Below are 23,779 nucleotides of genomic sequence, written 5' to 3'. Positions count from 1 at the left end.
TTTGGAAATGTTTTCCCAAATTGGGAAGCAGACCGGTCTGGAAGAATGCACAGAATAGGGAATCAGGAATGACTGGGGAACCTGGCATGACTGGCTGTGTAGCCTTGGGCAATCATTCAGCTCCTTGTCTCTTTTCCTTCTTGCACTAATTGACCCTCAGCGCATGTGGAGGGTAAGAAGCTGGGAAGCAGCAGGGCAGGATCCTTATTGTCTTTCTCAAGTCTGCCTTCATGCAGAACAGAAATGGGAGTCTTTGCAGGCACTTGGCTTCTCCTGAGCCACGGAAAGAGCAAGAGCTGCCTTGGCAAGTTAGTGTTAAAACTTTACAACTGCGCAACCAGATCTTTACAGATCTCTCTGATTGCCAAGTGGGTTGGATTTGTTTCCTTTTACAGATGTAGGAAGTAAGAGGTGACTTGAGAGGTTCTCAGCTGTGCTTTCATGATGTAGCAGGATGAGGCTGGCAGACTGTCAGACTTGTTCTCCTGCGTCAATAAAGTTCTCCTTTGGAGAACCCCACCCAAGAAATCTCTGTAGAAAGAGAACTGGAGCAAAACTACATCTGTAGCCCACGCCTCTGAGTGCACTAACCTTTAGACCATCTCTTAATATGGGAGATAATGAGATTTGAGCTCCACCAGATAGTAATAAGTAAGTACTCATGTGAAAACTGTCAAATAACGCTATTGCATCTCAGAGGATAAGTTCTGTTACTTGTTTTGTAGCTTCATCCCTACTAAGCCCTAATCCATATCTGGCAAAACTGTTCCCAGACCACTCTGCCTCTTCTTGTGTGGGGCATGTATAACCCTTCATATCACTGCTGAGTTTGGGTCATTCTTGATAACTTAAGGCCAGATTTCAGCTGGTAGGAGCTTGCTATCCTCAGTGACTTGTGCTGTAGAGGGGAAACATAGGTCCAAACTTGGATGTGCAGAATGCATTTCATCCACTTTTATAACATTGAAATGTGTCATATATACTGTTCATAATTCTTAGCAAATCTTGCTTTATGTCCTTTTAAGTATCTGAGAGTTACCTAACACCTCTATTTCCAGCTCTCTCCTCTTCCATCAAACTCTGAAATCTTTCTAGTGAACCATAAAATAGAATAGAGAATGAATTGAATGTGGGGAGGACCCTTAGCAAAGTTTCTGCAGCCTTTGCAATCAGGCCCCAAAAAGGCACACTAATCTGTCTCCTCTCATATGACAGGAGAAATAACAGATCATAAGTCTGAGATAATTTTAGAATTAATCAGTTTATTAAAAATGTCTAATTATGTAAGTGGTAGCCAGTGCTTAGCTGAATGAGAAGAGCATTGACTAAGGAGTAAAGAACAATGAGGTGTTCTTGTCTGTTTGATAGAAAAAAGTTTCGGAGTTTTACCTGTATTCACAAAACTACTAACATAGGAATGTAGTATGTTTTCACTAAATGTATAACTCTGCTGTACCTGAGAAAGGACAGATGTTGTAATGACATAAAGAATTAAATATTGATAGCACAACACAACAGAATTCAGACTTCATTTGCTTTGGTGCAACTCTACAGAGGCACATCACAGCAACACTGAGAGCATTTTTTGTTCATCTTCAGCCAGTTTATGTGCATTGCACTGTCCTGTGCATTTTTGTGGCACTATGCAGGAGCCTGGAGTTCCAGAGCCTACACTGATGTTTGCCTCATGCTACTCCACCTTTCTCATGCAGGACTGACAGAAGCACTGTCTGTACTGGTGTGTCAGAAGAGTTCTGTCACTGAGGCTCTCTTACCTGCAACAGCCTCCACTGACACTGTTCTACTGTCCTGCCCACCAAAACAAGGAAGCCTAATGTGAATTGTCTTTAGGTGTTGCAGTCTGCCTGGGCTAATTCCTGAGATATGCCCAAGAGCTGCTTCAGACAGTGCTAGTTGGCTTAGGCCAAACCCATGGTAAGAATCAGTCTCAAAGTCTGGTGGCACAGGCCATTATGCTCTGGGGCCCAGGAACATTCCTAAAAGTGCAAAGTATTTCCTAGTATTAACGGATCCAAAGCTGGTACAGAGATTGTCTTGATAAATGTCTATCAAAAATATTTAAAAAAATTTAAATTAAAAAAAATTTAAATGTGTCAACAAATGTAGTTTTTATTGCAGTGGAGATGCATAAGTGTAACAAGGACATCTAAATAGGATGGTATTGAGATCGTGCAGAAAGTAAAAACAGTGAGAACTTTCCTGGCACTCCAAGAACTTGAATGGGAATTGAAGCTTTCACCAGCTGAGTTGGTGATAGGAGTAACTAGATGTGCTGCTTTTTCATGGCTGTGCAGTGCTTTGCAGGAGGGGCTTTGTGCTCTTTACCTAAATTACAGGAAAAATAAAATGGAGAAAGAAGGATATGTAATTTGGAAAGGACTCACAGTGCCACCTATTTCTTTTTTTCTCTTCAAATTATGAAACACTCAAAATCTCAACTTTCTGTTGTGATTTGAAGTGGGAATTGGGTTTTGTTGTCCTACAATTTTGTTAAACCAGGAAAACCTTTTCTGCCCAACTCTAAGCAAAGTCTTGCAACAAACCTCACTAACAGGTCAAAAGTGATTCTGCAGCCCACCAGAATTCCTAGAGAAGAGACCTGGTGGTACAGAAAAGGTTGACTTTAATTTGCAAGAAAAGAAAAAGTCTGTGTGATTTTAGAAGTGGTGAAAGATAGCTGAGTAAAGGCTCAAAGAGCTGTGACTGCAGTGAGGGAAGTGGGTGGACAGATCCCTGTATACAACAGTGCTATGAGATGTGAAATTGCTAAAATAGCCCCTGCCTAATGCAATCACCTTTCAAAGAATATTTGAGAGGCATTTTGTCAGTGAAATATAAACAAAGACTATGTTTGAAATTCAAAACTTGTCCAAAGTAATTTTTCTTTCAAAGGCTGTTTCCCCCGCTTATGCTCATTCTAGTGCTTTAAAAAGACATCTTTTTAGAGAACGAGTTATTTTTAATTGTTTATGAAAAAAAACAACAACCAAACAAAAACCTTTTACAAAGCGGTAAGGAAAACCAAATGCATATCTGAGCAACTCTACTTTTCTAGGGGCAACAATGAGCACAATAGAAACTGCATAAAAGCAGTCATTACCCAGAACTTTTAGGAAATCCTGGCACTATTTCTAGAACAGGGGTCTCATGAGACTACAGAGAGAACAGCATGCATGGTACCACTCACATTTGCCACTTACAAATAGGCTGTATCAGGACAATCACTTCAGATCTTATAATGATTTCTCATTTTAAAACATTCCAGATTGCATTACAAACTAGTGGCATGATCCCTTAGCTGTGCCTGTGTAAGACTCCTGTTGGCTTCAAAGGCATTGTTCAGGCAGTGCTGTGTTCAGGCTGACACAGGGTCATGACCTTCACCCAAAGACAAATTATTCACTGTGGTCGCTTCAGCTTGTGCTGAACAGGAACTACTGAAAGAAAGGAGAGCAAACTGCCTAATATTGTCTTTATTAGCTGTTGCTTAAGGCAGGAAAATAAAAAAAAAAAACAAAACTCAAAAAAAACCCACAACAAACCAAACAAAAAACCCAAAAACCCATCTTTTGTGAGGAATTGAATTGTGGAGGACATAAGTTAGTAGTATTGAGATAGGATCCTGAATACAGTTAATTAGGGTAGTTCAAGTATCCCCTGATATCACTTTTAATCACAGATAATCACCTTTTGCATCTTGAACACTGAAGTTCATGAACACCAGCAATAGCCAGGTTTCTCCTGGCTTTGTGTCTGGTGTCTGACTATGAGTCATGACAGGTTTTTTTGCCACAGGTAGCCCATTTGTATCTGCTTTCCTCCTCAGTTGATTCTTTCTTGTCTAATAAGGCAGTTTGTCTTCCAACTTTTCTTAAGGCAGATCATACCAGGGAGAAATGACAGGACTGCCCTCCTCTACCCTTCTCCCAATTGTTCATTGCTGGCAGGAACTTACTGATCTCTCTCACCTCTATACTTCAGGTCCTCCTTGTAACTTTTAAACAATGGCTTGTTTCAACCATCATCTACAAGTTTTTAGAGGAAGTTGTGAATGTATCATGACTGTGTATGATTTGATTTACAGGAAACTGAGGGGGTGGAAAAAATCACTGGCGCTGTTTGCAGGCATTGGTGGAGATTATCTCAAAAGGAAATGTGTTAATTCGTGGGCGCTAACATCGTTTTTCTTAGTTGCGATGTGAATCACCAAAAGTTTCAAAACAAATATGTTTCTTTGTATATTCTACCATTTTTATGCTTGGAGATTAAAAACTGTAGGACTCTTATTCCAAGGAGGCCCCTGAGAAGGTACACAGCCCAGATCTCTTCAGATCCTTTATTGTCTTCCTAGGAAATCCTTGGTTGTACAGGGACTGTACAGGGAAATCCTTGGTTGTACAGGGAGGCAGGGACTGACCTGTGAGCCACCAGTGGCTCTCACTGCCACTTCCAACAGAAAAGTGACCCCACTGCCACTTGATTGCTTTATCCTGCTATATTTATTCACTCAGATGGCCAGCTGCAACCTAGGCCTAATCTTTAAGAACTTGGGGAAGTGAGTTGCATATTGTCCATCAGTCATGAATATATGAAAGAGAAATCCAGCCTGGCAGTTGTACAGTTACTTTACGTGCCTGGTTTCCCATGAAGCTTACCTCATATTTTGCTTCTTTATTAGCTTTTGCTTCTAATTTTTGTGAAGGGATCAGGAAGCTTGTTTTAGCCACAGTGAGCAAATTGCCTTGGCAGAAAGGAGGAAAATGTTAAAAATGCCACACAATCTGCTGCATTGTGCAGGTCGCTTAAATGACTTAATCGAAAATATATTAATATAAATAGACCTCAGACTTCTTCTCCTCTCTTTTTCCAGGCTGAACACCTGGTGGTGTTCAGGGTGCAGCCCTGTGGGGGTCAGGGCTGGCCTGGCCCAGCGCTGCACTCCCCTGTTTGCTTTGTGGGAGTGGACAGGCGCTGAGAATTCGTTGGGATTTTACTGCCGGAGCTTTTGAAAGAGGTGTAAATTTGTGTGCACAGGCTGCCGGACAGGCCTATAAAAGCAGGACCATACAAGCAAGGTGAAAATTGAGAAAGTGGTTTATTTGGTTCTTGTCCTCCTGCTGTCTGGCTCTTGGCTTCTCCCGGCAGTAGCTGGGGTGGCAGCCTCTGTGTCGCTGCAGGACTGGTGGGCAGCAAGACAGGCTTCTACCGGCGTTCGGGGACAGCCGGAGGTCTAATTTGGTTCATAGGTTTCGAAGTAGTCTGCAAATAATTGTTTGTGGTCGCCTCAGAGGCAGATGTGCCAGGAGATGCTGCCAGGGCTCTCAGTTCACAGCCCTGGTGGGTGCTGGGCAGCCTGTGAGCCACAGAGCTCCTGTCCCTCGACGTGGAGCTCTGCTCTCACCGGGGGCAGTGAGAGTGGAGGCCTGGCGTGCCCCGGTGCCAGCTCTCGGGCTGCTGACACCTGCCTGCCACAGGCATGGGCTGGGGCCCGGCGAGCTCCGGTGTGGGCAGGGAGAGCACAAGTCAGCAAGAAATGGTGGGCCAGGGCGGGTTATGTAGCAGAGACATCCTAAAGGTAGGCTGGCAGTGCGGTCCCCCTGGACCTTGCATCCCTTTCTCCAGCTAGTACAGCTGCGTGTGCTGCAGATCGGAGGAAAACACCCATTGGTGAAAACCTTGGATAACCACTTCCACCTGTAGGCGTGTAGATGCTGCCATAACCTGCCAGAGGCACCTTGAGGAGGCCGAGGGTAATTGACGGAGTTAGCGATGCTGCTCCCACTCTCCCATCCAGTTAAAAGGACCGGCCTCTGCAGGGAGAGCCGACACGCTGTGATAGCGGCGGCAGCGTTTGGGGAGGTCAGGAAGAGTCCACCCCAGTGAGATCACTCCGTAAGAGTGGGAAGGCCCCGTGCCCTGGGCACTTGCTGGGTCGTGCCGCCGGCCTGATGGTGTTGCAGCTCGGTAGTCGTGATCTGAGGAGTTCCAGGGAGAGGCTGCCTTGGTCTCCGGGCTCAGCCCTCCGGCCAAGCACAGGCGGTGCGGGGGTTGCCTATCTGCGGGGGCTGGGATCGAGCTCTCTGCTATCGCCCTGCCCTGTGGCGGTGTTGCGAGGGGAAGGGGGCGGGAGGGCCGGCTGGCCTTCTTAGCATCCAAGGGAAACGACGGAGGGGACAGGCGGCGTTCAGCGGGCCGGGAAGGGGTCTTCTGCTGTCCGCTGCCCCGCTCGCATCCTTGGGCCACACCCGACTCTCTAGTCCTGCCGAAGAGCGAGCGAGGCGGAGGGTCAGCGCCGGCACCGAGGGGGCGGGAGTCACCTCCAGTCCTGTGCCCCGTCGTGCTGGCCCGCAGCACCTGCCGCCCTGCCCTCGCCGGCCTCCCGCGGACAGCCGTGTCACGGCAGTGGCGCCGAGAGTCGCTGAGACCAAAAGTCTCAAAGCCTGGATGCTGCTGACAGTTCCCTCCCGGGATAGCAGGAGCAGGTCCGTCCTCTCCCCATCCCGTAGAAGTTGGAGCTCGGCTCCACCTGCATGGGGGCTTCCCTGTCAGTGACTGAGGAAGCTCGGTGTCCCCTCCCTTTTGAGTGCGGCAAGCCCGCAGGGCTGTGGGCTACCACCAGCACGGGCATCAGTGACTACCCGGAGAGGTACCGCTGTCTGTCTCGTCGCCGTTCGGCTTGGGTCTCGCCTGACCGAGTGCCAGAGCTCCCTGGAGCCCTGGGAGCGGATCAAGCAGGGCTGGAGGCTGGAGCCGCCGGGGTGCGGGAAGCCGTCAGCTCGCCCCTCCGAGGCGTGCGCTCCGCTCGCAGCCCCTCAGTGGGAGCGAGGCAGCTCTGTGAGCTGGCCGGCAGGGTGGCCGGGCTCTTGAACAACCCCTCTCTTACAAGAGACTTAGAAAAAGTCCAGGGCTGAGAAACTTTGAGAAAGTGGGGCAAATTCCTCCCTGTTGTGTAGGGGAGACTGAAGCCTCATGCCATGACCCCCTCCTGAGTGAGTGCACTCACGGGAGCCGCTGCACCTCCAACTTATCCTCGCTGCCGAGGAAGATGCTGCAGCCCGAGAAATCCTGTCGTATCTGGTTCGTAATAGGTTGATACAGAGTCAAGGCGCTGACAAACTGCCTTTCCTGTCGGTAAACGCGCGCAGAAACGCCGCAGAAACTGAGAGGCTGTTGTTATGTCCGTCTTAGCGAGGCAGGATGTACAGAGCTGTTCCCAGGGACAGAAAAAATACCTGCTAAGAACCAAACGCGCCACAAGTTGTTGCACAAATGAACTGATCCTGTGCTCGCTAGGGCTCTAACACCCTTACTTATGCTAAAGCATGTGACACAATCTTCAAAATGTGGTAGCTCCAAGTTACCACCTCTTTATTACTTATACAAGCTAATAGGTGAAGTGACTTTTACCTTCTTTACTTGAAGGAGGCACAAAGAAGCAGACAGGTAATTCCACGCCGCTAATTTTTGTCATGTGACGGGTAGGGAAGGGAGAGGTTGATGTAAAAAATGGGAAGACCGATTATGAAATCTCGGAGTTTTATCTAGTAGTGACCATCTCAGATCTCGTGACTATTTCTTAAACTGCTGCTGCAAATATGTTAGAAAATCTGGCACCTTATCTGCCCGTGTGTGAACCGAAAGGGTGACTTGTTAACAGAGAACTCTTTCTTTTTTTTCTTTGACTGATTTGAATTCTTGCCTAAATGTTTAAATCGAGTTTTTAGCTGTTACGCTTCAGAGTGCCGAGAGAAGGAAGCGGTAGCTATCTCTCCCACTCCTGGGCTCTGTGGTGCCGGAGAGGATCGCACGTAGTGCCGAAAGCGGAGCGCGGATTTTTGCCGTCTGCCGCGGTGAAGTTGCGATAGTGGTGCAGTACTGCTCGTGTGAGGCTTGCCAGGCTTAAGGCTAAAAGTGTCCCGTATACAAAAACAGTCAGAATATTTACAGGTAATTGTGACTGTCAGATACTCCGTTGCGTTGACGAAGAGCAGAGATCTTCGAGCGTTTCGTCTTTCGTGGGGTGGGGAGGCTGCGGGGGCGTGGGGTAGCGGTCCGGGCCCGTTCGGCTGAGAGACGAGAGTGCCTCTGGCTCCCAGCGAAACGCTGGCCAGGAGGAACTAACCGTGTCACGCCGCAGGGGCGGTGTGGCTGAAGGGCTCTTCCCGGGGCAGAAGTGCAGCGGTTCACGGAGCAGAGTAAGCGAGAGCTGCCGTCCCCGCTGGGGACAAACTCGCTTGATAGATGATGATTTAGTTGGAGCGATTCCGTGACGGGGAGCAGACGAGCACTGCGTCTGCTCTGGTTTTGTAATGGGATTTCAAACGGCGGATACCTTTCACCCGTCCCTTTACAAACGTGAAATTTGTCACGGCAGCGCGCTGGCTGCCCGCAGGCCGGCGGCCCCTCCGGGGGGAGCGAGGGCGATCAGGGGAGACGCAAGGGTTGGAGGAAGACGAGGCTTTAGGAGGAGTCGCGCTCGCTGCGTGACAGGGGTGCGTGGGGCCGTGGGCACCGCTGCTGTGCCTGGGCACGGGGGCCGCGCAGCCACCGGGGCCACGGCGGCAGCGGCTGCGCCCGCACTGCGGGGCTGGGAGGTGGCAGCCCCCGCCGGCGGCCGGGCACTTGCTGCCGGCCCGCTCCGCGCCCTGCTTGCCGCTTGGGAGCGGGGCGGGGGTGGTACGGAGACAGCGTCGTCGGAGGCTGTGGAAGCAGAGGGGGGGGCCAACTCTGCGGAGCCCAGCGGGCAGAGGGCAAGCAGGCTCAGGGCAGTGTCCCCAGGTCCCCACTGCCCCGGCATCTCCCGGGTAGGCATCTGCCTAGTTCGGTCAAGCCACGTCCAGGTTGAAGGACGCCGCCTCCGCAAGGCTAGCGGGGCTGCCTCGGGCAGCGGGTCACCTTTTGGCCACTCTCGAAGGTGCTGAGAGTGGGCAGACAGACCCGGACCCGGCAGGGGCCCTTTCACGGGCCAAGTACAAACTCAAGCTCCGAAACTCTGTGCGTATCGGCTGTCAAAGTTTGGAAATCGCGGGGAAAAGACGATAGGATTGTTTGCAGGAGGAAAAGCGATAGGATTTGGCCTTTTCCTGCCCTGGGGCTCCACGTGTGACCCCTCTGCAAAAAGCTCCCTGCTGAGCCCCTTCGGTACCAGTACAGGGCTTGCGAAAGCCTAAAAACCCTGAGCGTTACCCGGTCAGCCTCTCTCGCAGCTTTCCAACTGCGATGATTTCGCCAGGGACAAGCCCTGTTCGTGGCGCGGCCGGGAGGCTCTGAGCTGCCTCTGCTTGCTGGAGTCGGGCTGTGGGATGTTTGTGTCTCGTGTATTAGGGTGCGTGTCCTCGTTCTGTTCAACGGCGTTTTCAGCCTTCACAGTTTAATAAAACTCCTCTTGTTTATCTTCACTCGAAATCCCCTGCGCTATCTGCCCCTTTTCTCTGGGCGGATCAGCAGCCTTCGGTTATTTGCAACGAAAACTACAAATCCCCAGCCGGGCACCCTCAGCTGCCGACCGGGCTCAGTTCTGTCACAGGCTGACCTGCCTCTGCCTTCAGCGAGGGCGGGAGGTGGGGGCCGGCACCGGGCCCCCATGCGATCCTGCCACGGCTCTGCTCCCTGAGCACCATTTCGCGTGGCAGGAGCCGGCGGCATCTGCTGCCTTGTGTGGCAGAGCGGAGGGTTCTCCCTACACATTTACTGGAGGTTTAATTAACACGGGCGGTTTACGTACGAAGATGAGAGTGTGTGTTAAGAGTCAAAGTTTGGATTTAGGACGAAAATGGCACCCTCGTGGCACAGTGCTCGCTAATGAGCACTGCCGTCCTGGGCAATGAGCGCAGTGGAGCTGAGGTTGAGAGCTGCTCGTTGGGAAGCTCACGGGGCGGGAGCTCGGAATAGGCTCTGTCCTCCCCGTTCTGTTGGGGTCTTTACTCCCATCTGGTCTCCGCCGGCCACAGGAACTTGGAGAGCGCTTGGGAGGCGATGGTGTCCAACGTGGGCGGGTGATGCTGTGCTTCCAGGTCGGAGCCTGGCAGGGCAGAAGGGCTGATATCTTGCTAATTTACATAAATCGTTGTAATTAAAACGATCCATGCCTCGGGGTACGAGTCCTCAGCCTTACATGCTCGGCATGTCCTGAGCTCTGCCGTCACTCGCTCTCACCCTAGGCGAGAGCGCGGTTGGAAAGGAAGAGCGGGCTGCCCCGGCATCCCGCGCCCCGTAGACACGTTTGGGATGTAAAGGCAGGCACTGGGCTGGCTCCCGGGCCGAGGGGGGCGACTCGCTGCTGCAACCCCCTCCCGCATTCGTTCACGCCGCAACTCAGGTAGTGCGCGGCAGGCAGGACGCTCGTTTCCCACTCGGCGCGGCCACCTCGAGGTGGAAGCGGGGGGCGCCGCCCGGACCGGGGCAAACGGCGCTGGAGTGGCCGTGGGCTGAGGTGAAGGAGCAGCTGCAGCTGGTTCTCGGGTGGTGGGTTTCACCTCGGGACTTGTTAGTCACTTCTTCCTCGGATTTAGGGAATTTTCCTTAGCTGCAACGAAGGTGACAAAACTCTTCCTTCATTTCCAGCTATAAGCTGTTAATTCGAAGGAAAGGAGCCACAGGGCATGGGCGCTTCGGTCTGTGCTCCCTGCTACTGACAATTTACAAATCTAAACGGAACTATTTTAGAGAAGCCATACAATACCGAAGAGTCTCGCAGGTCTGTTAAGGCGAGGCGGGTCGATGAGCATGATATCTCACGGAGGAAATCCCTTGCGTTTAGCACTGCAGCGTGTGATTGCGGGGAAAGGCAACCCGTGGCCGGGGGGAAAGCCAAGATCTGGAGACTTGCTTGAGGAACACGGGGAAGCGGCAGAACTCAGTGGGGAGCCGGAGGGCAGGAAAGAGCCTAGCAGGACCCCGGCAGCGGCCAGCTCAGCCCCTCACCAGGCACCCAGCCGGCCTGGCCTGCCGGTGAGCCCCGCTCCCTGCGCCCGCCTCGGCCGGCGCTGCGCTGCCTTCTGGGCATCGAAATACGTTGTAATAACAGCTCCGGCCGACTCGTTCCCTTCCCTGTATACGTCTGGCTGTAGAGATTGTCTCTCTATTGTCCACAGCTCTTTCTCCGTACGACCAGCGTTAGCGGCGAAAGACTTAGTAATAAAACCAGTGAGGGGAAGGATAGAGGGGAGGGGTAGGTCTGCAGGGATACTGCTGTCCCGAAAAGCTTTGGTCGGAGCTCAGGCGCCGTAAAGACGCTTTTGGTTTGTTGTTTTTAATTTTGCTTATTCCATTGGCACAGCACGAACGAGACGCGTGGACCCCGATGGGGCTGGAGGCAGGCGACGGTGCGCAGGGGAGGTAGAGCGGGCTCCCGCGGGGCCGAGGCGCTGTGCCGCCGAGCCGGGGGACTCGTCAGGCGCCCTGGCAGCCACCGCGCTCCCCTCCGGACAGCCGTCCGCTTAGTCTTGGGCTTCTGGGGGAAAGAAGCGGCTTGCGGCTGGGAAAGGACGATGGCAGGCGCCGTGGTCCCGCCGGCACTGTCGCCTGGAGGCAGAGCTCCCCCCTCGAAGTGCTGCGGGCAGGGCCGGGCTCCTCCCGCCCTTGGGCTCAGGGACATTTTCGTTTCATTTTGGCTTCACCTCCTGAACCTGGCGCTGAGCGAGGGATCGCGGTAGTATAGAGGGGTGGGAATCCCTCCTACGGCAGGAAGGTTAGACGGCTCGTCCCTGACAGGGAGAGCTTGATGCCAGAGCCGCCCCGCCGAGGCGCAGAGGAGCCCAGCTCCTCGGCTGCCCAGCGCCTTTCCCAGCCCGCGAGGAGAGCGCGAAAAAAACGCGGCCGGGTAGGAGGTCGGTCCTCAGGCGCTGCCCGCCGCAGGTTTGCCCGTGCCAGCGCTCTGCCCCGTCCAGGTGCCGGAGCCTCGACGGCACGTGGCGGGCAGGGCGGAGCGCCGCAGCAGGGCTGAGGGGGCAGCGGAGGGTGGCGGCAGGGCCCGCCCGGCCCCGCGGCAGGTGCTGCGCCCTTCCCGCACCGCCGGGGCCGCGGGCGGGCGAGAGCAGCGGCGCCTCGGGCTGCGCCGGCGCCGGTGCCCGCGCGATGGCGCTGTGCGAAGGCGAAGGCGCCGGGACGGGTCAGGCGGGTGGTCTCGGCCCCCAGGAGCGGCCGCGGGCTCGGGTCCCGCCGCGATGAAGCCCGGCCCGAGGGGCGAGACGGGAGCCCTCGCCTGCGGGAGCCGCCTGCCCCTTTCCGCCTGCCCCGGCGCCCTGGCGGTGCCTGCTGCGGCCGCCGCCCCCGCGGGGGGACCCCGCGCTGCCCCGCCGGTGCGGCGGGGCCGTCCCGCTCCGATCCCACCGGCCACTGTGCCGTCGCGGCATTCCGGGATCTCCGCGCTCCGAGGCGGTGCCGGCGGGCGGCGGGCCGGCGTCCCCCAAGACTGTAGTGTTCGGCCCGGGCCAAGTGCCCCGTGGGAAGGCTACCGTCCCGTGGGCGCCGTGGCCCCGGGAAGTCACTGGGCAGGAGGGGAACAAAGTAGAAGGCGAGAAAGAGCGCCCGGGGGCCCGGCGGATCCTGCCAGGCACGGCGGGCAGCTCTCGGGCCGGCTGCGCGGGGCGAGGGCCGCCCCGGTCCGGGGGCCCGCGGCAGCCCCGGTTGTAGCCGCCTGCCACTGGAGCCTGTGTGGGCACGGAGCTTCGATCGCTTCCATGCGTTCTGGCTTTAAAAGCGGTAGTTAATGAAAACCAAACCTTTCCAAGGAGGTGTTTTTGTTCAAATTTTTTTTGGCAATCAACCACTTAAGGCGTCCATGAACTTCAGCAACAAGGAGAGCTGGGTGCTCGGAACGCATCCGCTCCTGCTCTCAACAGAGTGCGAGAGCAAAAAATTCTCGTACTGGAGTTCGTGTTAGGAAAAAAATAGGTTATTAATAATATTAAAAATTTTTTTTTTTTTAATTGCGACATTGAAGACGGATGAGGAAAGCGATGGGAAATAATCGCCCTTTTTTTTCCAGTGGAAATAAGGACAACATGTGAAAATCATGCAACGAGGGGAAAAAAAAGTGTTTGTAATTTAAAACAGAAAGAAAAGGCTTTTATTGGGAAAAATATGTAAAAGAAAAATAAGCATCGTGCTTCATAAAATCTGTCTAAATTAAGTGATGTTTACAAAACAGAAGTTACCAACCAGCAACATTTATACAAACTCGGTTCAGTTTCCTCGTTTCACCAACAACCCCCTTTGCTTCCGCGTCAAAATTTTCAAATTATTACCGCTCCCGATCTCAATGTTATTTTTCAAAGAGTATTTTATGTAAACATTCAGTTTATAAATACGGAATAAACATATATTTGACCATCCTGATACTCCAGTGAACGCGCAAATGAGAAACTAGCTGCCCGTGGAGAAAAAAAACGAAAGCAAGAGAAAGGTGCAGGGGTTTCATTGCAAATGAAGCAATCGCTACATATATATTTAAATGTATTTAATTGTATGCATTATTCAAATGCCCTTCTGACTAGTTTAATAATTTAGAATCGATAGCTTTCCTAAAAACTTTATAAAATATTTACACTTAATAAAATATTAATCGATTAACAAGCCAGTCGTACTCTTATAGGAGCTTTACTAAAGTCCTGTAATCGCGCTGTCGCCACACGTCTCCGCTGTTAAGGAAAGGATCACTGACAAAATGTAAATGAAGATCTTCAGACGGTGGTGTTTATAAAATAGCTCATTAATGGGCTTGGATTGAATCTCTCCATCCATCCATCCATCCATCCACATCATCAGATATAATAATAGTAACGAATCAGACAGGGAAGATCCTGGCTAAACCATTGGCATTTTTTTTTTCCAGAAGTACTGAAGTCCTAAATCACCAATTCTTCTAACTTTCTGGCCATTGATCCGCGGGAATTCGTAGTTCAGCATCAAAGGTAAGAACAAAACATTATTCAATTATTCGATAGCTGGTGGAAAACGCTAACTTCCATGTAAGAGCTGCTGCTGAGCTTTATCAGATTTAGACGGGGGGAAAAAAAGGAGAAAAGTTAGATGGAGTTATTTAAAAAGAAAACCGAGAGTTCTCCAAACTTTGACGCTCCTTTCTGAGAGGAACGGCGGGAGACGCGGCTGGCGGCAGCCGCTGGCTCTCTGCTCCGCAGCCTGAGTGTTCCCGGCACCGGCGCTCGCTCCTCCGAGCGCTCCCGGAGCCCTAGCCCTGGCGGCGGCCCCCCCGCCCCGGCCTTCGCTGGCCCCCGCATCTTCTCCTGCTCCCCAGACTTCAGCCGGCGGTGGGACCCAGCTCCAACCCGCGTTCAAGGCTTGCTGTCCCGGGGCAAGGCTGGCACTTTGGCAGCGGGTCCCCCTGCCCCTGCCGAGGTGGGGAGAGACACGAGTCCTTCGGCCGAGGCGAGGGAAGCCGCAGGACTGCTTTTCGGGGCCGGGCCGGATGTCGGGTGTGGGACGAAGGGATGATTTCTCTTACCCTGCCCTGGGATCCTCTGCTTCTCCCGGCACCGCTTTCAGGGGCGGCCTGGAGCCCACCGGGACATCAGAGCGCTCGGCGGGCTGTCAGTGCCGCCCGCAGGGAAGGAGGGGCGCTGCGGGGTCGGCGGCGGCCGCTCTCCCGCGGGGACCTGACCCTCCTCCCAGTCCCGGGGCAGCACCGGGACGGCTGCGTGCGGGCTCGGGACAGCCGCTGCTGCCCACCCGACCCTCCCCAGGCGCTTGTGGGGCGAACGAAACCCTGTCTCCAGGGCTGTCCAGTGGCCGTGATGCTCCCGTTGGTCCCCGCTCCCGCCGTGCCCGGGGCGGGGGGGCTGCGGTCCCCATCAACCCCCCCCGAAGCCCCCTTTTTTTTGACCCTCCGGCGCCACCGTAAAAAGCAGAGCTCTTAAGGGGGCACGGCGGGGAGGGCGGCGCCCCGCCGGGAGCCAGCGGCGGACGGGCGGCGGGGGAGGCGGGGTAGGGGGGCGTCGGGGCACTCCGGGTGCCCGCCGCCACCCCCTCCTCCTCCGCCGCCCGTCCGCCGCCCGCCCCCCGCACCAGAAGGGATTCCCTCGGTCCACCTTAACGCGGGTCTCGCTCCGCCGCCGGGCGGGCGGGGAGGGCTCGGCGGCGCGGGGCCGCCGCTCATTCCCCCGCGCCCCCCGGGCCGGGCAGGGGGCGCTGCGGGCCCTCGGGGCGCCCGCCGGGCATGGCCCCCGCCCGGGGACGCGCCCGCGCCGCCGCCGGCCCCGGGGAGCGGCGCGGTGCACCTTGCATCGGAGACAGAGGGGACTGCCTGCCTGCCTGCCTGCCTGCCTGCCGGGCGACCGCTCGCCTCTCGGCACCGGTGAGGGGCTCGATCCCGCCCCATGCGACTTCCCGGCCAGAGCTCTGCCCGCCCCGCTGGCTGCACTTCGGTAGCGCTGTCATGCCCTACCCGGAGCTCAGCTATTAAATCATTTAGCGGCGGCAGCAGCAGCGCTTCCCTGCCCGCTTGTCACTTCCTCCCGGTCCCCGCCATCAATTATTCAGGACCACCCCGGTAACTGCCTGGAGCCGGGCGCGGAGAGCAGGGCGGCGGCGCGGCCCTACCTGGGGCCGCCCGGCGGCCCGGAGGAAGCGCGGCCGGCCCGCGGGGCGGCAGGACCCGCCGCACCGCGAAAAGTTACTGTCGCCTTGGCCCGGCGGGGAGCGGCTGCGGGAGGGTCCCCTCCGCCGCTCGGCTCCCGGGGGGACGAGGGAGGGTGGCAGGAGGTTGCGAGGCCGCACCGGCTGCGTCGGACCGACCCGGGCGCCGGGACTGAATGTCGGTGGCAGCTTTGCTCCTCCTCGGTCGGTCCGGTGTCCCCAACTCCGGCTTCCCCACTATCCCCCCCCTCCCTTCCCCTTCTTCTCCCGGCTCCTCCTCCTCTCCTTTCCCCTCGGCCCTCCCCCAGCCCGACTGCCCCTGCCCTTGCGCCTTTCTGCCCTGGATCTCTCCTGTCACCAATGCCTCGTCCTGCCACGCTTCCCCTTCCCCACCCAGCCCGCCCTACGCCCTCCCTTCGCGCGGCACCGCGCTCCCTTTTCGCGTGCGAGATGTATTATTTATTTATTGGTGTTTAATTTCCTGCCAGGTGGGTCTCTGCCTCCCACCCCTGCGCGCAGCGGGGCCGGGGCTGGGGCTCCGCGGGGCGGGCCGGGCCGGGAGGAGGTGGGCTGCTGCGCGCCCGTCTGCGCCCGATCCGGAGATAGCACCGAGACTTGATTTTTGCGGGGGGGGCGGGGAGGGGGAGGGGTGTCGAAGGCGAGGAGGGGTGGCGATGTTTGGGATGCACAGCTCTGGGACGGGAACGCCGCGCAGACAGACAGGCAGACACACACACACAGGCGTGCACACACACCAAACCCGAAACCAAGGACAACCCCAAAAAGGACTCACTTTGCCTTGATGACTCAACGCAACTAATAATCGTTTCTCCGCTCTCTGTGGCGAGTCCCTCCTGCCGCTGCTGTGGCTGGCAGAGGAGGGAGCGATTGAAAGTGACACACCGGGGGCCGCCGCCGCCGCTTCCCCGCGCCGCCAGGCACCCGCCGCCGCCGCGGAGCCCGGGAGAGCGGCGCTCCCTCTTCTCCTCCCCCCGTCTCCCCCGGTATTGATTTTCTCCGCTGAAGGTGTGAGAAGTCGTCTCCCTCTCCCCTCTCCTCCGCGCCGCAGCCAGCGTCCCCGAGGCTCCCCGCCCCCTCGTCCCGACCTCCCCGCTCCGCTCCGCTCGCCACCCGGGACCCTCCGGGAAGGGGCTCTGCCCCTGCCGCCCCGCGGGCAGCCGCCCCGGCCCCGCCGCCCCGGCACCCCCGGAGGAGGGCGAGGAGGGGGCTGGGGGTGGGGGGAAAAAGTAGAAGGAAAGAACGCGGCATAAGAGGAGGAAACAAGAAAACTTTCCACCCTGGATTCTCTACTTCTGATCCATGGACAGAGCCCAACTCAGCCAACTTACAGACAGGCTATAAGCAGTAAGTACAGCGGCAGCTCGCGGGAGCCGCTCGCTACAGGCTTCCTCGCCAGCAGCCGGTTACTCTGTGGCTGCACAGCTGGCTGGCGCGGGGGGGCCGTGCCAGCGGGGCCGCCTGGACTGGCAGCCTCTTCCCCGCGGCCCCCGGGGGCGGGCCAGGGCCGCGGCCGGAGCCGGGGCGCAGCACCTGGCTGCGGCGGGCGGGGGTGCTCCTGCTCGCCGGCCTTTCGGGCGCGATGGGCACCGTGGCGCAGCGCTGCCCTCGCCCGCGGCAGGTTGGGGCCGGGCGGCTGAGGCGAACCGCTCGCTTTCAGCGGGGCCGGCTCCGGCGGCGGGAGCGGGGCGGCACTGCGCCCGGCTTGGCTGAGCTGGGCCGCCCGGGGGACGCGCTGCGGGGGCCCGGCCAGGCGAGCGGGGCCCGGTGCCGGGCGGCGGCACGGGCCGGCGGCCACTGAAGCGCCCCTTGTTTCTCTCACCCCTAGGTCCGTGCTCCTTCTACTGCGACCTGCCAGCGGGAGCCGCGTCTCCGAGCATGGAGCGGAGGAGCGAGAGCCCCTGCCTGCGGGACAGCCCCGACAGAGGCAGCGGCAGCCCCGATGTCAAAGGGCCCCCCCCCGGGAAGGTGGCCAGGCTGGAGCAGAACGGCAGCCCCATGGGCACCCGCGGGAGGCCCAACGGCGCCGTCACCAAGCCCGTGGGAGGTAACCGTGCGGCCGCGCTCACGGCGGCCCCGCCGGCCGGGGCGCGGGGGCGGCGGGCCCGGGGCACCGTGTGGCGGGCGGGTCGGCAGGGCCGGAGGGACCGGCAGGTCCGTGCGGCAGCTGGAGGGCCGTCGCCCCCTTTCCCAGGAAAGCGTTTGGCTGCTCGGCACTGCTGCGGTGGCGAGGGTCCGCGGGAGGGCTCGGACCGGGTGTGCGGCGCGCAACCCTCTCCCGCGTTAGGAGGCCGCCTGCCGAAAGAGGCCACCCCGGGCCGGGCGGCTCACAAAGGGCCAGGCCTGATCCTGTCGGAGGGTGACGGGCTGGGAGCGTGTCCTGCGCTCGGCGTTTCCTTCGTGCGGATCGCCCCGGGGCAGCCGCGGGCATCCCCCTGCCCCGCCGGCGTTCCCGGAGGGCACGGCGGGGAGAGGGCATCGCCCCCGGGTTAGGTGCGGGCAGCCCGGCTGCCTTCACGGGTGCGGGTGACACGAGTTGGGTGTGTTACACCCACCGTCACAGCGCTGAGAATGGGATCTCCAGGGTGGGAAAAACGGCAGCGTTTATGTTTGCATTTAGGGATTTTATTTTTCTTTCGGTAAGTAGCATTTTGTAGCAATTGTTGTAAAAGAGAACAGGGCAAAGCATGTGCGAGCTTCAGCACATATATTCATGTGCTGAATATATTCAGCAAATATACTGAAATTAGTTTTTCAGCTTTCCTGCAATTCTTTAGAATACTTAATCTTTCATAATTTGCTTTGAAGTTGCTGCTCAGTTTTGTGTTTAAAGCATATTTTAAGCGACACTCATGGTTGCTTTTTTCCCCCTTTTGTTCCAAGCAGGATAAACTTTACAGTCACCTCTCCTAAATGCCCTCTTTTTTCCTCTTAATTCTGATGCTGTCGTGTTTAACACAGTGCAGCCTCGTGTTAGGAAAAATAGATTTAAAAATCTTGAAATTAGTCAGATGTTGTGAGCAGAATACTGCAGGAAAGGCCACAAATTTTACCTTTACCTCAAAAAAACCCCACAACTCCCCAGAAAAACTCTGTATTCGTGTTTTAAAATGAGCAGAGTGGTAACACACATTTGTAGTTGTTTATACATAAAGAGTTTGTGTAAATGGCGTTTCAAGAGATACTTTGATACAGTTGTCACATGACTCTCTATTACGTGAGGTTTATTTAGCGATTTTACCATTTGATGCCTGTTTTAGACCTCTTTGGCTCAATAGGCTTCCTAATTGCTGAAGTTTGCTAAGGAGCTGCATATTTTATTTTAAAAACGTAGGATTCATTTATATACCTAATGAAGGGTAAGAGAGCTCACCATTTTTTTCTGTTTCTTGGATGACTATATATCTATTTTTTGAATCTCTTCTCTGTGTTCTTCCAATGTATGGAAAATGAAGAAACAGCTTTGCAGTGAAAGACTTGTAGTACTATTCCACTTACAAATTGATGGAGAAATAATTTGTTGAATAATTGTAAAAATGAACTAGATAATCATATAAAAAGTAATATGTCTAGTTTTGGATGCCTTTCTTGAGACTCAGGCGTTATAGCTGCTTGATCTTAAAGAAAATGTTAGAACAAAAGATGAAATTATTTTCCTTGGGGCATTTATAGAAATATACTTTTAAAGAATGTTTTTAAATGTTTTGGGACGTATATGTTGCTTTCTAGTTGCAGCTGTGTTACCCAAGAGAAATTTTATAGTTATATCGGTGGCTCAACATGAATCTGGCCTGTTAAAGTATGGAAGATTTCTTCCACTCCAGAAAGAGACTTTCATTTCTGAAAGCAAACTTTTAAGAGCTTAAGTTTGCATTCATTAGTCTTCAGCTCATTTGTAAAGATGTTATAGACTGGAGTGTAACAGTCTGGGAGATTAAGAAATGCAGGAGTAATATATTTTCTTAGCTGGTGTTCTTTAAACGGTCTCAATCTCTTTGCATTTAGGCTGTTCGTAATAAAGGTTATTCATTAGTCTTTATTGATACTGAAAGCAAGAAGAAAATTATTCTTGTCTGAATACCTATCTAGGTTCTATAATACTCAATACTAAATTAGTTAAGGCAGACTTTTTTAATAAGATAATGGTGCTGTTTAAAATTGATTTAATTTTTTTTTTCTCCTGGAAATACTCTCACAATAAATCAACATAGCTAATTTCCAGATATTTTGTCTTCTGCTGTTTTTCAAGTTTGATGTTTAAGAACTGGTGTGACCAAGTGATCTTTTCCTGAATGCAGATCTCACCTGTTTCGGGTATTTTTGGAAGTCTATATCTTTGCAGTGCTCGCTGTGGTGGTAGTAATTTTTTCACTTGAGTTGTAAAATGCAGCTGTAGACGTTTGTGGAAAGGCTTACTTTTAATATAATGGGAAATTAGTATAAAACTTTCAAATAAATATTAATGAAGGCTCTCCTAGTATTGTGTGTAGAATTTGACAAAAAGGAAACTATTGAAAGTCATAGTGAAATGACATCTAAGGCTTCAATTGTCAGACTTTCAGCTTATTCTTATTTCTCAAGCTTTAAAAAGTGCTAATATTTATTGAATGTGAATTTCGCTTGGGACAAAAATGGAAATACTTTACTGAAAACTAGAGACCACTTTAGTTTTTGTTTTATTTTTAATTCTATAAGGTGTATCTAAAGGTTTTGAAAGCAAAGACAAATGCTAGCAATTCTGTTTTTCATCTCATTTTGGGCCTTAGAAATGTAAATGCTGAAATTCCTTCTCATTTGTCAGGTGGCTTTTTGGTGTAATAATATCTGTTTCTGAAGTTAATTCCTGAGAGCAGAGCAATAAGCTCTAAACTAACTGGTGCTAAGATGAGCCTGATGACCTTTGGTAACCAGTTTTATAATCGTAGTATTTGCTGCAATTATTTTTCTAGTGACTTCCCTGAGAAATAGAGAAATACTATAGTGCTGTAGGTGTTTTTAGCTTTCTCTCTGGTTTTATGAGTGAAAAAGTGTTTTCAAATAAGCTTTTGTAGTGCAGACAGAAAATCAATTGTTCTCATGAGAAATTTTGCCTTATGAATCTCCTGTTCTTTTTTTTTTTATTCCTAACGTGAATGTACTTAATTCTAAGGGCCATTACAGCAGCTATAATAAACTAGTGAAGGTCACTAAAAAGATAAACGAGGTCTTAAAGGTTGTGCTTAATTGAGGGTTTAAAAGTTTTGGTGCTGTTTACAATGTTGTTAGCGTCAGTCCAATGTGTTAGAGTCCGGTTTTGGTTTGCTTGACTAACCCAGTGCTTTCTAAAATGTTTCAACAGTTACCTAACCTGTCTGTTTTAAAAGCTGTATGTAATAAAGCACAAGTGCTCAAATTTTCAGGAGAGGCAGGTTTTAGAAAGGTCCCTGGGAAAAAAGGCTAATATCGCTTTAAAAAACATATGAAGTCTGGGAGAGAGTTTAGAGCAAGCAAGAGCACTATGGTGTTGACAGCTTTATATCCCTGTTGGGTAACATTCACTTACTAGAATTGGCGTCTCCTCTCAGTTAGTAATTCACTCCATAAGGATTAAAAAAAAAAAAGGGATGATTAATGACGAGGAAACTTATATTTACAAAATTGTTGATTGCAGTTCATGAACCTGTTTGTGTAAGAGTGGATGTGCATGTATATATGTATGTGCTGATTTTGAAGAGTGTAGAAAATAAGCATCAAAAGCCTCTGAATGCAACTTAAAATGCCAGTATGCAGAATGAGCTGTTCTGAAGTTTGGTTTTGCTGAAATAGAAATGTAGAACCAAAATACAGCCAAGGGAACATGTTCAAATTTGGAGCAGGAAATGATTGCAAAACATTTTCTGGTTAAATTAGTTTGACGCAGTCTGATAGTAATATGTTCTTATTCATTTAACTGTTAAAAACTGTGATTCAATTTACAGAATATTAATGAAGGGGAAAGCTTTCAGGCAGTTTAATCCAAAGTGTATGATTGGGATGTTAATCAGTAGCTGTGGTTACTGTGCTTGTACAAAGTCAGATGTACCAGAAATGTGGATGCAGTGACTCTTCGGAGCGCTGCTGCTAATTGCTGTAAGCCCCCTGAAGTTGTGATTTATCATGGTCGTGTGTGCTTAGGTGTAGTCAGAAATCAGTTTTAGTATATCTCTGGAGTGATAGAAACACCGACTGAGAACGGCTAAAGAGCTGTTTGTCAAAATCCATTCTGCATATTTCTGCAAAAATATCACAGGGTTTGTGCTATCTTTTATATTTTTTACAAGGATTTAAAGTACTTTACTAGAGAGAAAATCCACTTCTGTGCCAACAGAAGGGTACAGCTTGATCAAATTTGCTCCTCTGTTCTAAATGGTTAGTTGACGTTGAGCTCTAAATGGCACCCTGAACAGAGTAAGGAAGCATGTTTCTCTTGTCCTTAGGAACTGAGTGAAGTGAAAGGTTAAGTTTTAGATTCCTGCCCAGGTCCTAGATGAAGAATATCTTCCTGTTGCCTCAAAGAAGTATGCAGCTATTTGAAAGAATTAAGCGCATTGAGATACGGAAGCTTGAAAGCTGCAAATCCTTGTTAGCTCAGGAACCAGCAGTATGTGTATATATTTTGTTTTATCCGTGGCAGAATAGTTGGAAAATGTTGCTTTGTATTTTGATATAGTTCAGCAGAGATTAGAAAGAAATGCAAAATCTTGGATTTTACATGTTTCTGATACATAATGATGAAGAGACCTCTAATTTAACAGGAATAGCAAGAAAAGCAAGATGGTGATTTTTTTTTTTCAGGATTGATGGTTAAAAATGAATTTCTGGTCTTTTTGCTGATTTCCACCCCTCTCTCCCTTTTCCAATCAGATCATGCCATGTAAATAGAATAAACAGAGCAGTCACTCCTGAAGGGTCATGCAGTGTATCAGCTGTATTTTTGCTGAGATAGAAAAATAGTCTTTCTTTATGTGTTTTCAGTACTTGGTCTGTTATTAAAATAAAGACACAGTTGGTTAAAATATGTGCAATTGAACATATGCATTAAACAGAATATAGGGTATCCACCCATTCAGTGACCTAGACATAATTTGATGTTTAGAGTAATTTTGGAACTCTTAAGTTGCATCTGCAGAAAGCCACTGACAATTTTGAATTCAAGATTTAAGATTAGCGGTAGTAAAACTTTTTTTTTTGCCCTGCAACAGTTCCTAAATGTTTCAAGTCATCTCCCCACTTCCTCCCTGCCCCACACCCATGGCCATGTTAGTTAACTGCATGCTGTTATTCTTATCATGAACCAAAGGAAAGGAAAAGAAACCAACATCTTTGAAATAGTCCATGTTAATTCTCTGTTTCCCCCTCCCTTTATAAGTTCAGTCCTACCTTTTCTTAGTTTCACTGGTATAGAACATAGTATATTTATTGTCATTTATTTATAGGGCAATCCTTTGAAAACTCCTGTTAAGGTGAGTTTGTCAGTTACTCCCCAGAATTATTCTTATGCCTAAAGAAGATGACAAAATCATATTAAAAACTATAAAGATGCCAATCAGGAAACATATTCTCAAGAAATTAAATAGCAACATATTTCCCACTCAGAATTTAAATGAAGAATTCGGACATTGAAGGAAGATAAACAGTATTAGACTTTCATTGTTATGAATAAACATGTAAAGGTGAAGTTTGAAGATTCCTTTCCGAAATAATTAATTTTGTGGAGTCTTTATGTTCTATTTAAATACTTTTACTGAGCTGAATATTTTATCTAGATTTAAAAGTAGAAAAAATCTGGCATAATGTAATTGTTATCAGGTCGTCATTTCAACAGACAACTATGTTATATTGAAACTTTCTAGTTTGTAGCATAGACATTCAGATGATATAATTAACTTTAAAATTTCTTTAAAAGTATTTGAATTTAGTACTCTTGATGGAGATGCTAGCCTAAATATTTATTTTTGCAGTTACTTTCTATTATTGCTGTTTTCTTTAAAGCTGTCTGTTTGGAATGGGGAGAAAAAGGGTCACAACAGTCATTTGGAGCTTAAGAAAAATACTTGAACCGGTAAGATTTTTGTCACTCCCATTGACACAGAACATGGTAATACAGTGTGGCATCTGTGATGTTGTA

At 51.6% G+C, this 23,779-nt stretch overlaps 1 protein-coding gene across 3 annotated transcripts in view; it reads left to right on the top strand.

Moving 5' to 3' along the window:
- SATB2 (SATB homeobox 2) overlaps positions 1-23,779 on the top strand; it is a 190,441-nt gene that overhangs the window by 43,502 nt on the left and 123,160 nt on the right. The window contains exons 2-3 of one of the 3 annotated variants that reach the window (XM_032693580.1): positions 13,856-13,934; positions 17,462-17,680. In XM_032693580.1, the coding sequence (XP_032549471.1) occupies positions 17,512-17,680 (169 nt within the window). In that variant the 5' untranslated portion in view covers positions 13,856-13,934; positions 17,462-17,511. Of the gene's footprint in view, positions 1-13,855; positions 13,935-15,280; positions 15,335-17,461; positions 17,681-18,040; positions 18,273-23,779 lie in introns of those variants that run through there. The other 2 variants (XM_032693583.1, XM_032693581.1) reach the window with 2 other exon arrangements.

Source organism: Chiroxiphia lanceolata, chromosome 7, assembly GCF_009829145.1.
Source record: "Chiroxiphia lanceolata isolate bChiLan1 chromosome 7, bChiLan1.pri, whole genome shotgun sequence".
Classification (NCBI taxonomy): domain Eukaryota; kingdom Metazoa; phylum Chordata; class Aves; order Passeriformes; family Pipridae; genus Chiroxiphia; species Chiroxiphia lanceolata.
This window is presented reverse-complemented; position numbering and strand designations above follow the sequence as displayed.